Source organism: Halyomorpha halys, unplaced genomic scaffold, assembly GCF_000696795.3.
Source record: "Halyomorpha halys isolate HHAL.00 unplaced genomic scaffold, Hhal_1.1 Scaffold474.1, whole genome shotgun sequence".
In the NCBI taxonomy this organism is placed as follows: Eukaryota; Metazoa; Arthropoda; class Insecta; order Hemiptera; family Pentatomidae; genus Halyomorpha; species Halyomorpha halys.
This window is the reverse complement of record NW_027108830.1, coordinates 1,129,907-1,145,551: the sequence shown is the minus strand read 5'-3', so window position 1 is coordinate 1,145,551 and position 15,645 is coordinate 1,129,907. Positions and strand designations below refer to the sequence as shown.

The 15,645-nt window shown below is 34.2% G+C and overlaps 3 protein-coding genes across 3 annotated transcripts in view; 2 read left to right on the top strand and 1 right to left on the bottom strand.

Moving 5' to 3' along the window:
• LOC106683250 (uncharacterized) overlaps window positions 1-2,943 on the bottom strand; it is a 168,789-nt gene extending 165,846 nt beyond the window's left edge. The window contains exon 1 of the mRNA XM_024358357.2: window positions 2,889-2,943. The gene's annotated coding sequence lies outside the window, so the exon portion shown is untranslated. The remainder of the gene's footprint in view (window positions 1-2,888) is intronic.
• Window positions 1-10,217, top strand: part of LOC106683247 (protein Skeletor, isoforms B/C) — a gene marked incomplete in the record, with an annotated part of 168,897 nt that extends 158,680 nt beyond the window's left edge. Inside the window, 7 exon segments of the mRNA XM_024358354.2 lie at window positions 5,318-5,502; window positions 5,697-5,892; window positions 6,683-6,819; window positions 7,275-7,440; window positions 7,517-7,710; window positions 7,843-8,070; window positions 8,146-10,217. Coding sequence (XP_024214122.2) covers window positions 5,318-5,502; window positions 5,697-5,892; window positions 6,683-6,819; window positions 7,275-7,440; window positions 7,517-7,710; window positions 7,843-8,070; window positions 8,146-9,918 — 2,879 coding nt within the window.
• Window positions 10,218-12,734: 2,517 nt separating this feature from the next.
• The window catches only part of LOC106683260 (facilitated trehalose transporter Tret1), a 49,986-nt gene continuing 47,075 nt past the window's right edge, over window positions 12,735-15,645 (top strand). Inside the window, exon 1 of the mRNA XM_014424625.3 lies at window positions 12,735-12,830. The gene's annotated coding sequence lies outside the window, so the exon portion shown is untranslated. The remainder of the gene's footprint in view (window positions 12,831-15,645) is intronic.

Here is a 15,645-nt window from a genome sequence, read left to right as displayed (position 1 = left end):
TAAATTTTTGAACTGCTAAAGTTTCCTGAGTGGAAGAATGGTAGTGGTGAAATGTATTTTTATTAAGCTAATTATGATACAAACAGATGCTTTAAGAAACAGTTTATGTTGTATCCAGTATAAATCGATTCAAATACTTTTAATGGCCAAATGGATAATCCATTCGAAACATTTTGAAATAAAACTTTTTTCAGCCTTCTTTAGTTTCACCAACCGTTGTTGATATTTAACTTTGAAGCAACACCTGTGGATGACGAGCGGTGAAACTTGGGGTTTGCAGATAACACTCATTTTTTTTTTAATGAACAGCGCTCACGCAAACGTACTACTTTCTTAGACTACTTCTAAATATACTCTATTCCCAATACTCTTCTAAAGTATCTGAAAAGAAAAAAATGGTTATAATGTAGTCATCAGAGTGTTAATGAATTCTACAACAAGTCATTATCATACTAATCACTCAAAAGATATGTACAATTTATTTTTATATACTATTGTAAGCCTTCATGAATATATTTTTTATTTGTAAATTTAACAAATATATTATTATCGTAGCAAGTATCATCTTTGTGTGCTCTTCTTTCCTAACCACCATCACAATCGGCGATAACCTGGTTTTATTTCCAACTAACCTATCAATTGAATTGAAGTTAGATGAATATAGAAACGGAGAAGATCGGCTGTCAGGGCCACAGTGAAAGGATCCCACAGGAATTACTTAACGCATTTCATAATTCCAAACTAAAATGTCAGATCTTTCTAAAATCCTTCATAATCCACTTCTATCTGGACAAGGCGAATAGAATCTCCACTAACTACAGTTTATGGGGCTTATTAAATATTTGAAACAAAACATATTTGTTTTACAACAATTATAAGCTCTTAAAATTAAAACGCCGTGGCATTACCTACACAGATAACGATTTTTAGTCATGTGTTGCTTCTAATGAAGGTTGAACCCGTAAATGCTTGAATATTTTTTCAAAGAACCTAAAACATAAATCAGCTAACTCATGGAGGATTTATCAGTAGCTCTTTAAAAAATAAAACAGCAGCACTGTTTCTTGAACTGAAATAATATTGTCAAGCTTTCGTTTATGAGCCATTCCCATAGAACGCATACAAATTTTAATTAGAATTTTCAAAATATTAAAAATGTTCCAAACAGTCTGAAAAAAAATTCCGTATACTCAGGTCACCAAGAAGAATCAATAATGATGCTCCGTTAAACAGTAACGGGCATTTATTTCGAAGATAAAAAAAATATATGAACACCTCTAGGACAAAAAAGTGATGTGTTTGGTGAGTGATGATGAAGTTGTTTTAGAATGAAATTAATATTTTCATTCCTCATCTAGTCAACGTAATATAGGAAAAATACGGGACTTTTTTCCCTTGTTGCAATAATTAGCCTCCACTTGTTTTTTTTTTTGGTTCGCTGTACACGAATCCGACTGATATTTTTCCGTGGAACTTCATTTTTGTTTTCAAAAATAATAACCTTTTTGGCATTTTTTTTCCTCTGGTACATTAAAAAAAATTTTTTTTCCCCAAAAATATTTCTTTACAAAATTTAAAACTAAATTGTCTACGTGTTGTATTTGTAAAGTTTTTCTCTACGATCAAATGCTAAGCCGCGAGAACGCTCTGTACTGTAAAAAGGGTGAAATAAAAAAAAGGAAGAATAAAAAAAAAGGATATCGTTCGCATCTGACGAAAAAAGTATGTTTTTTAATTATTTTTTAGGAAAAAGGTTCTTATTTAATTTAAAGAAAGGTTTCTACTACGAGGCGGCCCTAGTACGTCTAGTGTCTCACCCCTCTTTCATATACCACTGTCTACAGACTAATGACCATTATTATAAAGTAGAGTATGAATCAATAATCCTCAACTCTGTAAATAAATCACAAATAATTTAAATATGGACTTAAACACTTAGAAAGAATCATATGAATAACCATTATGGACCGAAAAGTTTATTCATTTTTTAATGAATTTTTGTTTTGTTCTGTTTATTTATTTCTTCTTAAGGGAAACCGATCAGCGATACTACTGTGTTAATCCTCTTCTTGTACATGTGTCAAAAATGTCTATTTCGATAGTTCTTCTCTCTTAAAAATATATCTTTGTAGACTACGTTGTCTGTCTATTCGACATTAATAAGTTAACTATGCTAGAAGAACATACAAGTAGGTTTATCCAAACTCGTCAGCGGTATGGTATTACGTGAGTCCGCCACGAGGTATAAAAACAACACTTTAAGACACTCCTCAACAGAAGATGTACTCGGATTTTTTTCTTATATTCTGTATTCTGAAAAACTCCACAAGATGGACAGACAATTCCTTGTCGATTCAGTCCCGGAGTGGAGGAATATACTTAAGCTCTGTGTTCTTGAATATGAGCACTGCTTTTAGGTTCCGAGATATTTCGGTCCTTTTATCTAGGACTAGGTCGAATGATTAACTAGCTCTTGGAAAAGGAATTATCGCTTGAAATCTTTACCAAGATTATTGTAAATCCAAGATCTATCTACTAACCCTCCCCTCTTACTTTACCCAACAGCTATACAGTCTTCCAAAGTTTACTCTAACAGATTTAAAAATTGTGACAGGACCAGCGATAACCTCATTGTCATTAAGAATTTTTACAAATATATGGGTAGAAATCAAGGCATTCTACGACTGAAACTTTGGATATACCTTAATCGAACATCAAATATTGTTGAAGATGTAAAAGAAGTCATGCAATTGTTTGCATCTCAAATTAGAAAGATTCTGTAAAATTTGACGTTTCTTATCCTAACAAGTAACTTAAAATTTACATACTACTTGACTGTAATCGAAAGAGATGATGTATTTGTGGTATTGAAACCAAAGGTTCCTTACCTCCCAGACCTAGCGGACCGCGATGTGTTTGTGACGGATGAAGGTGGAGACAAATGGCCACGCTTCCTGACCCTAAGACAATGGTACAATACTTTTTACCTCCACTGGTGTAACTGGCCTAGTTCCCAGCGCCCCCCTGCAATTAGCAAACAATGGCTGCTCAACAGATTGCGCAACGCCCGCATTCCTCTTTAATAATAATTTGTATCTCTTTGGATGCAATCCAGTCAGGGATGCCTAATATAACACCCATGTATGATTTATTTCGTTCAAAGCATAACAGAATATGTGCAACCTATTACTATGCCATTCCAACAACTTTGAAAATATAATTACAGAGGATACATCAACCTCTGAGCTAACTTCTCCGCGCACCGGGGAGAATTCCTTGATGAGCGAACTCATTATTTTCTATAAATTTCTTTCATCTCGGTCAAAGGCAAGGAGCTGCCATCTATTATGCCATTTATCTGTGACTTTTTAGCTCTTGAACAAGCCCTTCCACTGTCAGTATTGTGGATTCACTTTGACAAGTGAATTTTTAAGGTACTTAATATTATTCACCTTCGCACAAACCCTTTATTGATAAAAAAAATATATAAAAATACTTAAAAACATGTTAATACAAGGAGTATAAAAGACAATAATAACAACTATCACCAAGGCAGTCAAAACCATCAGGTTGTTAAATGTATTTTTTTTTTGCTTTACTAGGCATTATCTTTAAAAAAATGAAGAAATAATTTTGTAGTTCAAATTTAATTTATTCCAGAAAAATGATGTATATTCTTTCATACGTCATTTTTTTTGCGTTATTAATGTAATGTAAATTGAATCTTTAAATTAAATACGAGGACTACATCTCAACAAACGACTGACATGGAATCCTCATACAAGACTGAAAAGACAGGAAATTGCTGGTCGATTTCGACTATTACAACATTTACTAGACAAACTGTCTAAATTGCCAATCCATTACAAAAGACTGGTCTACATGACTATTATAAGGCCTATCTGGACATACGGAGTTGAGCTTTGGGGCTCCACTAAACCATCAAATTCCTCCCGAAACCAATCCTTACAGTCCAAAATCCTTCATAAAATCCTTAACGCTCTTTACTTTGTCACAAATCAAGTCATCCATCATGACCTCAATGTCCCATATGTTGCCGATTTGGCCAAAACCAGATACCATTCCTTCCATGTAAAACTTCCCAATCACCTAAATCCACTTGTTTTTAACCTGGCTTCTCCTTCATTACCTCCTTCATTAATAATCCTCCTATGCGTCTGAAAAGAAGATGGCCTCGGGATCTTCTCCTCTAGAAATGTTTTTGGAGTTCTATCAATGGGTAGATTCTCCACATGTTTGTATCATGTCACTATCTCACCTACAGCAAATTTACTTGTTGTATATATGTTATACAGTTGTAAATAACAATAAATAAATGATAAAAAAAAAAATTAAATACGGATGAGACTAGTGAAGACCAAGCACATTTTATTCATATGTATAATAAGAACTAAGAGAGCTAGTATATGTTTAAAAATCTTGAGGATCTAGAATTAAAAATATATTAAGCTATTATCAATGTCTACTATGGAGATGCATTTTTCTAATTTTAATAATATAAATGTAGGGTGGACTAAGGTTGTTGTATCTCAAAAATTGCAATAGGTGATTTTCAGTCCTCATTTAGAGAACAGTAATTGTAGTTTACTCACTTTTTTTTGTATAATTTAGAGGAAGTAACGCGGATTACATATTGATAACAGATGTTGCAATTGCATTGATTCTTCCATAGCACACATTTCTTGGGTCAATTGATTAAAATTTGTAAGTGACATTCAGTTCTCATAATATTCCGAAAATTTTCCACGGAGTAAATATAAGAAAGTCCTTTATACTTTTATTGTGAAAAAAATTTAATTAAAACATTAAACTTTTTTTTAAATAAGAAGTTCGTTTTATATTTTATGCCTCACCATAAAGTAGTGTTCGTGCAACCCTAATTCGATCACAGCACTGGTGAAAAAATACCTGTAGGATAAAAATATGTGCTAATTGGTATACTTTTTCCTATTCCTAATAAAATTAAGGCCATACAAATATTTTGCAGCAGTTCAAAGTGAAACATTTAAGTTATTCGGATGAGTGCACGCTCCCCCTGCATTACAAAACATGAAAGTGCTTCTCACTTATTAGCTATATGGAAACACTATTCTTACAAGCAAGTCAAGTTAGGTTACTGTAAAGCAAGCAAAGTTCCCTTTAATGCCCTTGATAGCAGTTATTAAATGTTGAGAACAGAACAGAAAACAGTTTTGTAGCTTCAAATTTTAAAATCGCTTACATATTTGCTCTAGTTCACTTTAACTGAAACAACTCACAAAAAAAAACTCTAAAGTATGATTCTGGTGATTGTTAGAGGATGGAGAGTACATGTCCTTCGGATTGTCTGGAGATGAAGACAGGAGTGTGATGATCGGTGGTGACGTGGTAGTCGCCTGGGTTGACCAGAACACACTCAATGGCTTCGCCCATGATTATTACCTTGATGCTAAATCCCAGTGTGCGGGAACCCACGGAAGCTGTCCGGATTACAGGATAGAGGTACACAAGAAACTTTATATATTTTCGGATATTAATATTTTAAGATTACTTGATCTTCAGTTTTTGAGTAGCTTGTTGTTTACATTATAAAGGCGATTTTTTCCCTTGAACGTACTAAATTGGTCTAATTAGAAAGTAATACTTTTTTTTTAAATTCTATTACTCTATATTCTTTTAAAAATATATATTTACAGAGCAATGCTGAGAGCGTACGTCTGTTGAACGCCGCCTTAGTGAACGGTTATTCAATTGTGACGTACCAGAGACCCCTGCGTGCACACGATGGACTGGACAAGCCAATTGTAACCAACAGAAGCCAGCCTGTCATCTGGGCCGTGGGTCCACTGAACTCCAAGCTAGAAGTGTCCTATCACAGTATCACCTCAAAAGGTAATCGAATAAAAAATCTCATTAAAAAATATATATAGATATAAGTTTAAATCCATAAGCCTTAATAGTTATTTTTTATTTATTTATTTTATTTTTATACCAGATAGCTCTGGTGGGCCTTACATGGTTGATATAACTTATATTATATATATTTTTTAACAGTTGATTATGAGGGGGTGTAGTCATACAAATGACACCCCTAACTATATAAAATGTTCTTATTAAAAGAAAAAAAATAATAATAAAATAAATAGATAAGAATAATGCTTCTTAATAAAAGAGGAAAGTAAAATTAATAACGAAAAATAATGATATTGGTACACTTAAATAAAACAAACAATTGTCTTCTAATAGTAAGTTATATTGTAATTAATAACAGTAATAAGTTAATTTGAAAAAGGGAAGAGAGTAGAAAAGAGAAAAAAAAATAATAATAATGAATTAATAAAATGAATAGTAATAATAAGTAAATATAGGTAGTGTGACTATGTATTAATTTTATAGTTATTAAAATTTTATAAAAGAATGTTCTCCAGCCCTTAATAGTTAGATATAAAAAAATTGTTGATGTATGTTTTTTTAATAATATGTTATTATTATATCCAGGCACCCGATTGAAAGATCGAAATGAAAAACTCCAAAACATTGCAACGTTTTATATGCTTTTATAAGAGTCACAAATAAGGAAGGACTATATATATGATGAAATATGATCTTTTAATTTTTTAGTATATAGAAGGAATTCTAAAGACGATTTCATATTCATTTATGATACTTTTATCAATTAAAGGAAATGTGTTCTTGGACTTCGGCCGCCCACCCAAGTGGAACTGCCCAATCCCTCAATCTGATTCCAATACCGACAGCTCATCGTCCAGCGAGGAGTTGCCCAACCAGGAGCCTGTGAATCCACCACCAAAACAGAGGGTAAAGCATTGCCTTAAAGATATTTGGATTTAATTTATAGTAATATATTCATACGTTTGGGACATATTTCTAAAACCCTTAATACATTAGAACTAAAACTTTAATCAATAAATAGCTGCTAGAGTTTAAGGTACAGATAATTTTGGTTTTATACTTAATGTTTAGAATAATTATTTCTATAAACCTCTTTAATAAAGTAATTACAACTCATTTCAAAGTAATTAAGACTGTATATTTTGGTGTAAAGATGATTATGTTTCTATCACATTATTATGACTGTTCAGAATTGATAATAAAGTAGTTATTCATCATGTTATTAAAAAGTTTACAAGGGATTAATACCCCATCTTAATAAACACTTACTGAATTATCTTGTCTATTTTTAAAATAATGAAATTATGATAATCTTTTTTACTCGCTTTATCTTTATATTATTAATCTTTTTGTTCGCTTAGACTGAAGTATCAGCTCCTGCCTACAAGTCCCCACCTCCACCAGCACCTGCTCCAACCAATGGCGCCTGGGACATCCCGGCCATCCAGTGCAACGAACCTGATGATGGAGTCTTCTATGCTCAAATGGGACCCACAGGTGGAAAGAGGGGATATCCAGCCATCACAGGTATATTGATTTTACAACCTTCATGTACATAAAATTTAAAATAAAATAAATAAGATCAAATTTAAAATTTTATTAGGACATGTTGGATGGGGCATTGCCTACTACATAAACGGACTGCTGATTCCCGAAATCCACGTTGTCAGGGGTCAAACATACAGTTTTGTCGTAGAAGGCGGATTGAACCCAGAAGTTCCAGCTAAGTTCCATCCGTTCTACATCACAGATGACCCAGTGGGTGGTTACCAATACAAAACTCCGGAAGAAAGAAGGGTAAATATCATACAATGACTAGATCTTCACAATAAATAATGATAAAAATAAACTGAACAGTATTTGGGTTGTTAGTATCTGTTCATTGTAATCTTAGAAAGTGATATCTTAGGCGCTTTGATCTAATTTTAGAAAGTGAATATCTACGCCGGAGCAGAACTGGACAAGAACGGAGAAGTGGTGCCAACTGGTATCGGAAGACTTTGCAACTGGACCCCAGACCCGGAACAGCCAACAGCCGACGAGTTTGCATCCTTCGGTGCCTATCAAAGGACTCTTACTTTGGTCTGTGATCACGGAGATCCAGCGGTCGTTAGGTGGACACCAGATGACCAAACCCCAGATACAGTCTACTATCAGGTAATAATTAGTGCTGTATATTCTCATTTAAGTCATGTATTTTTAATTTTAATTTTACTATTTTTTTTTGTTTAGTGCTTCACACATCGCCATTTGGGCTGGAAGATTCACGTTCATGACGAATGTGTTCGAGGAAGTGCATCCGAGCCTATCCCGAGTGTTGTACACCCAGAAGAAGAATTGCAGGCTAAACCGAGTATTCAAGTTACGACTAGAGTAAAACCAGATTTCCCTCCTCAGTCATTGACCTCGGGTAGCAAGATAAAATATCCAACTAAATCTCAATTCCCATATGAATTCCAGAAAACCCCAATGGACATCAAAAATGGTAACAACCAAAGTCACATCATTCCTGTGACTGAAGAAGTTGAAGATATCCCCGAATCAACAACACCAAGACAAATAAGGGTCAACGTGACCTATGATCACCATCCACCAAACATAGCTTTAGTTAATGCAGGTCCGAAACACCCTCCTAACCATCATGGAAAGATCCCGATGAGGGTGCCTTACGGGAACCTGAGGCCACCACCAAACCATAGGCCGATGGTAGTAATGAGAAGACCAGTAGGTGGACCCCAAGTCATCGTGAAGCCGCCCCCACAGCATGGTCCTCACATGAACTATCCTATGGTACATCATCAACCCAGACCAGTTATTGTCAAAAAGCCTATTCACAGAGTTCCTCCACGGCCACCAATGATGTCCATCCGACCAGGTCCATCTCCCATCGTTGGGCCTTCACCAGGTACTGCAGTGGGCCCTGCGCCATCTCCTGGTAACCATCATAAACAAGTTTACATCCACAAATTTAAAAAGCCTATTTCAAGCGCAATGCCAATACCTGAAAAAAATAAAGGAAAACTACACCCTTCGCAAATGATCGGGCAGAGCGCTGAGGAATTAAGTACCAAACTGCCAATAGCGGTTAACACCGGTTTCAATCCAGGTTCATTAGTGATCGAAAGTGGTTTCACACCAATCATCAACAATCCACAGGTGGCAGAGGAGAGAGTTAGCGAGATCGAATACGATGATGATGACTACAACAATAGTGAAGGAGTAATCAATGTAGATGGATCAGATGAACAGAAATCTCAGACTGAAATGTTTGAACCAATGTTCATTCCTTCCCCGCTAGACAGCAACGCTAAACATAACAAGAAAGCGACAACAGAGCCAGTAAAAAAGATACGAAAGCCAATCAGACAAGTTATAGTTAGAAAGCCGGTTTATGATGATGCTTCATTCCGGTCAGAACCTGATGATGAGGAAGCGATGGCTGATGAAAAAATGGAAACTTACTACAACCCTGGAAGTCAACCTATCTTGACATATGATGGAAAACAAGTCGCCGGTAGTGCCGCACCACCTGTACCACCTCCTACGAAAACGAATCCGAAGGGATCTGAACAACTTAAACATTCACCACAGTTCGGTCCGTTCAAGGGTGAGATCCCACCACCGATACCGAAGAAAGTACCAGGAAACTTTCCTCAGTTAAAAGAAACCAGTAGGCCTATTGCTCTTCCGCAAACCTCGGATTTACTTTCTGACAAAGGGAAGAAAGAAGAAGTCGAAGTTGTAACAGCGCAGACAGTTCAAGAAGAGCTGAATACCGACACCCTAAAGAGGACCAAGAGGAGCTCTCACCACCAGCCCGAACACACCGAGCCTGACCAAACCCACGACCACTCTCAGCACGACCATTCCATGCACGACCATGTGCACCATGATCCAGCAACACACCAGCATGATCAACCACATAATCAAAAAACCAACGGTGTTTCCGCTCTTTCAGCAGCAATTACGTTAACAATATCTTGTGTATATCTAGTTCTGCATTAAGTTCCAAATGTTAACGTATCTAACATAATTTTAAATGTACCATTTGAAGTTAAAAGAAGATAATGTAGTAGAACCAAGAAGGAGACCAATCCCGCCAAATGAAAGTTCAATAATGCTAACAACTGGGACTATTGTGTAAATATTACTTTTAATATTAATTTATTCTACACTGATGTCTGAGTGCCTGAGGGTTCGAGCGGACTTGATAGTAAAATCAAAGTTTATTTTTAAACTTATGTAAAATATCATTTAAGTCTTATAATGTAATTTGTTAATATACGTTTTATCTTTTTCTAATACTTGGTATTATATTTTTGTTGATACTGCCAAAAAAGTCCCTTATCATGGAAGTACTTGACTAATGTGATATACTCATGTTGTAATACCACTTATTCATGAATTACCTACCAATTGAGTAATGAATCGTCGATGGACTAGACGAATGGATCGTTAAGACAATAGGCAAGTTGATAGGTTTATTTACTGATAAATATTACAATCTGCCACACAGTTGTGGGCAATAGGTAATAGTGATGAATGATCTCATACATACTAAAATTTAAAAAAAAAACTTAAAATATATACAAACAAAAGAATAAACAAGATGAACATAATCAAACTATCTGTATGAAAAATAAATAAATAAAATAACATAATGATAAGATAATATATACAATATTTACACAATCGACCTGAGGATCCCTGAGCCCACTCTATCCCCCACGTGTGAGGGGTAGAGCAGAGCTCAAAAGATCCCAGTGCATCCCTCTCGCCGTATCACGGTAATGAGCCAGTAACTAGACAAGTATCACCTTTTTCTACCTACACCATTCAAATTATTCTATACATGCTACGAGAAGATGTTTGGATATCCTTTTAACGATTTACATGGTAAAGAAGATAAGTTCTTATTTAACATTTTAATAAATGTTAAATCTTATTTAACATTTTAATAAAATTCATTACTTTTACTACTAATTATAAGTTTTTTATAAACTTTATTCTTATTCCCTTTATAATTTTATGGAATTAATTGATCTTGATTAGAGAGCGTGGTGGCACCGTGGTAAGGCACGGACTCAGGTTCGAATCCGGCTGGGAAGAAAATTGTTGTCTGTTTCTGGAGCCCTCCTGGGATCCACCTAGTCTCTTAAATTGTGTAGCATTAATTGGGTAAAAATCTGACGGTCGAGCGAGATTCTGACCAAATCACCTCCTTGTGTAGGTCAGAATCTTGGCAGAACCAACCTACTTCCGACCTAGACGTCGGATCTGATACCTTCACACCTCTTGCGACTTTCGCGTCTCGAATGAAATTTGAGAAAAATGTAAGGTAAGATAAAACAAATTTCTAAATTCTTAATGATGAAAGAAATAATCATTTTCAAAATTTAAGTGATCCTTATATGACAACATATTTCGCACTGATCTCAATAAATTAGGCTTCACTAATTTTTAAAATATATTTTAGGTAATTTAAATTTTATCTTAAAAAAATTGAAAATAATAATCATTCACTTATTGATATAAAATTTAAAGATTTCTTTTTGTATAATTTTTTTTTTTAATAATTTATTTATTGATATTTACAACTGTATACATATATACACATCAAGTAAATTTGCTGTAAGTGATATTATGACATGATAGAAACATGTGGAGAATCTACCCATTGATTGAACTCCAAAAATATTTCTAAAGGAGAAGATCTCGAGGGCATCTTCTTTTCAGACGTCTAGGAGGATTATTAGGTAGTGAAGGAGAAGCCAGGTTAGAAACGAGTTGGTTTGGGTGGTTGGAAAGTTTATTATGGAATGATTGGTATCTGGTTCTGGCCAAATCGGCAACATAGGGGACATTGAGGTCCTGATGGATGGTTTGATTTGTGACAAAGCATTAAAGATTTTACGAAGGATTTTGGACAGTAAGGATTTTGTATAAATTAAAGTTTAAAGTATAATGCTTACTAAAAAATTAATTATACACTGTTAAGCTGCGTCCTACGGCTGTGCCTTAACGCGACTGGACAGAGCTATAGTCATTTAGTCGCTTTGCATAGTTGAGTGAATGACTGATGTTCAATAAGGACACTTAAGTATATTCCATATGTTGGATTTTTTCTTAGCTTGACTAAGCGACCATCGCTTGTCTTTCGGTCTCACCCTAATCCAGTTCAAGCACAGCCTAAAATCTCTAAACCCAATTCAACAATGTTCAAGTGAGTGAAAAAGTCTTTATTGTAAATGACACTTATATTGCACCATTTTGTACAACCATTGATATGATTATTAAAGAAATTTGTATACTTTGGCTATCTTTTGGTAAAGCATATTTACAAGCGGTGCTCGAGAACTCTATACCATAAAATGTATAATGCAGTTCTGAATACACAATATTGTGTAACTTTAATTCACCATCTAGAGCCTTAGATAGACAATTTTATATTTTTATTTTTTTTAAATAGATAAACCGGAATAGAGGTACTGGCCTTAATTTGGAAATTATTTCCTCCTAACTTTGTACAAATAGTATATTTATAAAAGAAAAACCTTAAATCATGACATTTATTCCCAGCTTTCGTTGAATGTTCCAAAACAACGTTGATTGATATCCTATAATCAATCAAATCCAGGTACTCTCAATAATTTAAATAAATGTCAATAATTCCGAATTTCATTGAAGCAGCAATGTAACTGCAAATACATAATACTGATAAGGGATATTTACGAGTGTCTAGGAATATAGATAGTGCTCTTTTGATAAGGTCCGTTACGCAATTAAACATTAAACAGTATAGTAAGATAGACAAATATTTTAGGCTTAACATTCATATATATTGCCATATGAAGACGGAATGTAATTTAGTTGGTGATTTTTTCGAGACCAGTGGCCTACCTGCAGCAGCCATCAAGGTATGTACATTAAATTTAACTATTAAAGATTATTATAAGTTCTTTAAAAAAATCGCCCACGAAAACCACTTCTGAATTACTCAAAAATAAAATCAACTTTAAAAAAGATATCCAATGCTACCTGTTAAAGCTCCAAAATACGAATGAGGAAGACCAATGATAAATTAATATCAGAAACTGTGTGTTAGCTTACTAACTAAAAAAATAGTACGCCTTTTTTGTTTCTTTTTTTGGACAGTTTTGATTATGGACTGACATGAGCCATATGTCGGCCCAAAATCAGAACCGTCGGACGCATTAATTTCCTATGCCTAAAAATCTTCCATTTACGCATATCTGTGAAGGAATTGCATACTGATATTTCTCTATAGCATTATTTGATTTATTTTAACAGTAAATAGTGACAAAAAAATCATCTATACAAATAATTATCTTACAAACAGATTGTTTGGACAATTTTTTTTATTATATAACAGTTTTTAGTTTTATGTATTTATACTTTTATCATTAAACGGGTGAAAGTTTATAATAAAAAGAATAAAACACATATATAATTAATAAACATTTTGTAATTCATCTGGTGTGTTGGGAGAGGAGCTTTTTGCAAATGAAAATCTTTTCTCGAGATAATAGTTCGGTTCGTTGGTGAGACGTTTTAATCGTGCAAAAAAGTGGTGGTTAGTATACAAGAAACCTGAAGTAATTATACAGAACAATAAAGAAAATATATATTAACTAATGATCTGTGCTTTATCTATAAAAAAAAAAATTAATGTACTGTAAAAGAAAACATAAAAGAGAGAAAAAACAAATAAAAATAACCTTTCCAGCTTATAAAACAAAATATGATGAAACAATAATAAAAAACATAATATAACCGATGAATAGAAATAAAAATGTAAGTTGGTTTTCCATATAAATAAAGAAAAAAATACTTAAAAAATATAAATATACTAAAGAAGTTTTACGCAATTGGAAATATTTAAACCACAATTTCTACGTTCATATTGAAAATGTGAACAGATGTATGAACTTATAAAGGATACAAAAACGTATCTGTTAATGAATTATAAATAATTAAAACTCTGTTGTAAGTAGTTATTCTACTTCTACCTAAGTTATTTCGAACGATGAAGCATAGTTAGTCAGGGTATAATATGTGAATAAGGACCGTCTTCCACAAGCGAAGAGGTCTTTTGCTTTCTTTTCTCGTGTTGAGAATATAATGTACAGTCTCTACAAGATGGAAAAAATGCCACTAAGATAGATATACCCCAAAACAGACTGACTAGAGACCCGTTATCAGTAACAGTTATAAGTAATGTCCGTTATCAGTCTGTACCGAAGTGTTATCCTCTGCACTTAATATTTTCCCTCAGAGGAGGTCCAGGTATACTCAACATTTAAGCATACAACAGTAAGTATTTTACCTAACCAACGGTGTAGATTCTTGCTACCAGAGAATCCTTTTAACTGTAACTGTATGAATGTTACAGTAATTATTATACTGTCGCTCTAGCCCAGGCGTGATAGTTGATAGTACAAGTAATGTCAGTGAAGTAACTGTCACGTAAAATATCACATCTAAACATTTGATAGTGACCTATCGTACAATTTCCGTTATTGCGGAAAAATTGTAATTATGGTGTAACTATTGGATAGTTACAGTCATGGTAGTAATGTCACACTTGGTCTAACGGGATCGTTAATAGTAAAAGTAATATCAGTGAACTAACAGTCGCATTCATTGCCACATTTAAGTGTCATTTGTATTCCCTTTGACAGTGAACTGTCGCAACATATCAACCAACCTTACTAAATATGCGGTAAAACATTGTTCCTATATATTTTCGCAAAAACTTCAAATTGTATCAGTCCCAGGCATCTAAAATGAATCCACCAAGAGCCCCAAAAGTAATCTGCAAAGGATCCCAAATGTAAATCTAACCTGGACCCCAAAAACAAATGCGCCCAAGGCCCAAAAATTATATTCATCCCATATCTCAAAAATAAAACTTGTAGGTCCACGTGTGTTCTCAAATAACTTTATAGTAATTGAAAAAGTGTCAACTGATTAACTAAAAAAATAAATTAACACTGCACTAGCACTCTAGATATAACATTAAGCCATTTTACCCAATACCTGACAATACCTAAATACTCGAATAGGCAGCACCGTAACTAATTTACAATTAGAAGCTCTTTAATTAGGAACAAAATATTTGGTTTAAAAAGACAAATAACTGGAAAACCAAATGAACAAAAGATTAAATTAGAAATGAAATATCTCTCTCTAGGCTTAAATATATCGTCTACCAAAAATATATTATTTTTTCACAATCACACTTCCTCAGAAAGGAAAAAGGTATTAGACGAGAAACAGGTTTTATGCTTTATGTTTTTCCCTTTCTCACCCTGATCACTCTGATAGCTTCGTCTTTAACTGTTGTTCCATCATTCGAGATGCGGGCCATAATGAAGGAGGAACGATAGGGTCTCTAAGAAGGAATTATGTTCCCGAAACTGTCTGAGTGTCGATTGGACATTCTGCCGAAACCTATTGAGATATTTGATTCCTGAAGTTACTAATACAGACTTTCAAATATCGTGATCTGGAGGGGCGGTTTCTTGGAATCTATCAAATTATGGTGTACCCAAGGACGCTCCAACAAGAAAGTGTCCCAGGGTGAGAACTTAAGAATCAAGAAGGGATGCATGGGCCCTGAGTAATGAACTGCTCCTATTCGGGTCACTAATGTTGCCAGCTCTCCGAAGGTGACGAGATACCTAGGTTACATAGATTACCTAGGATTCG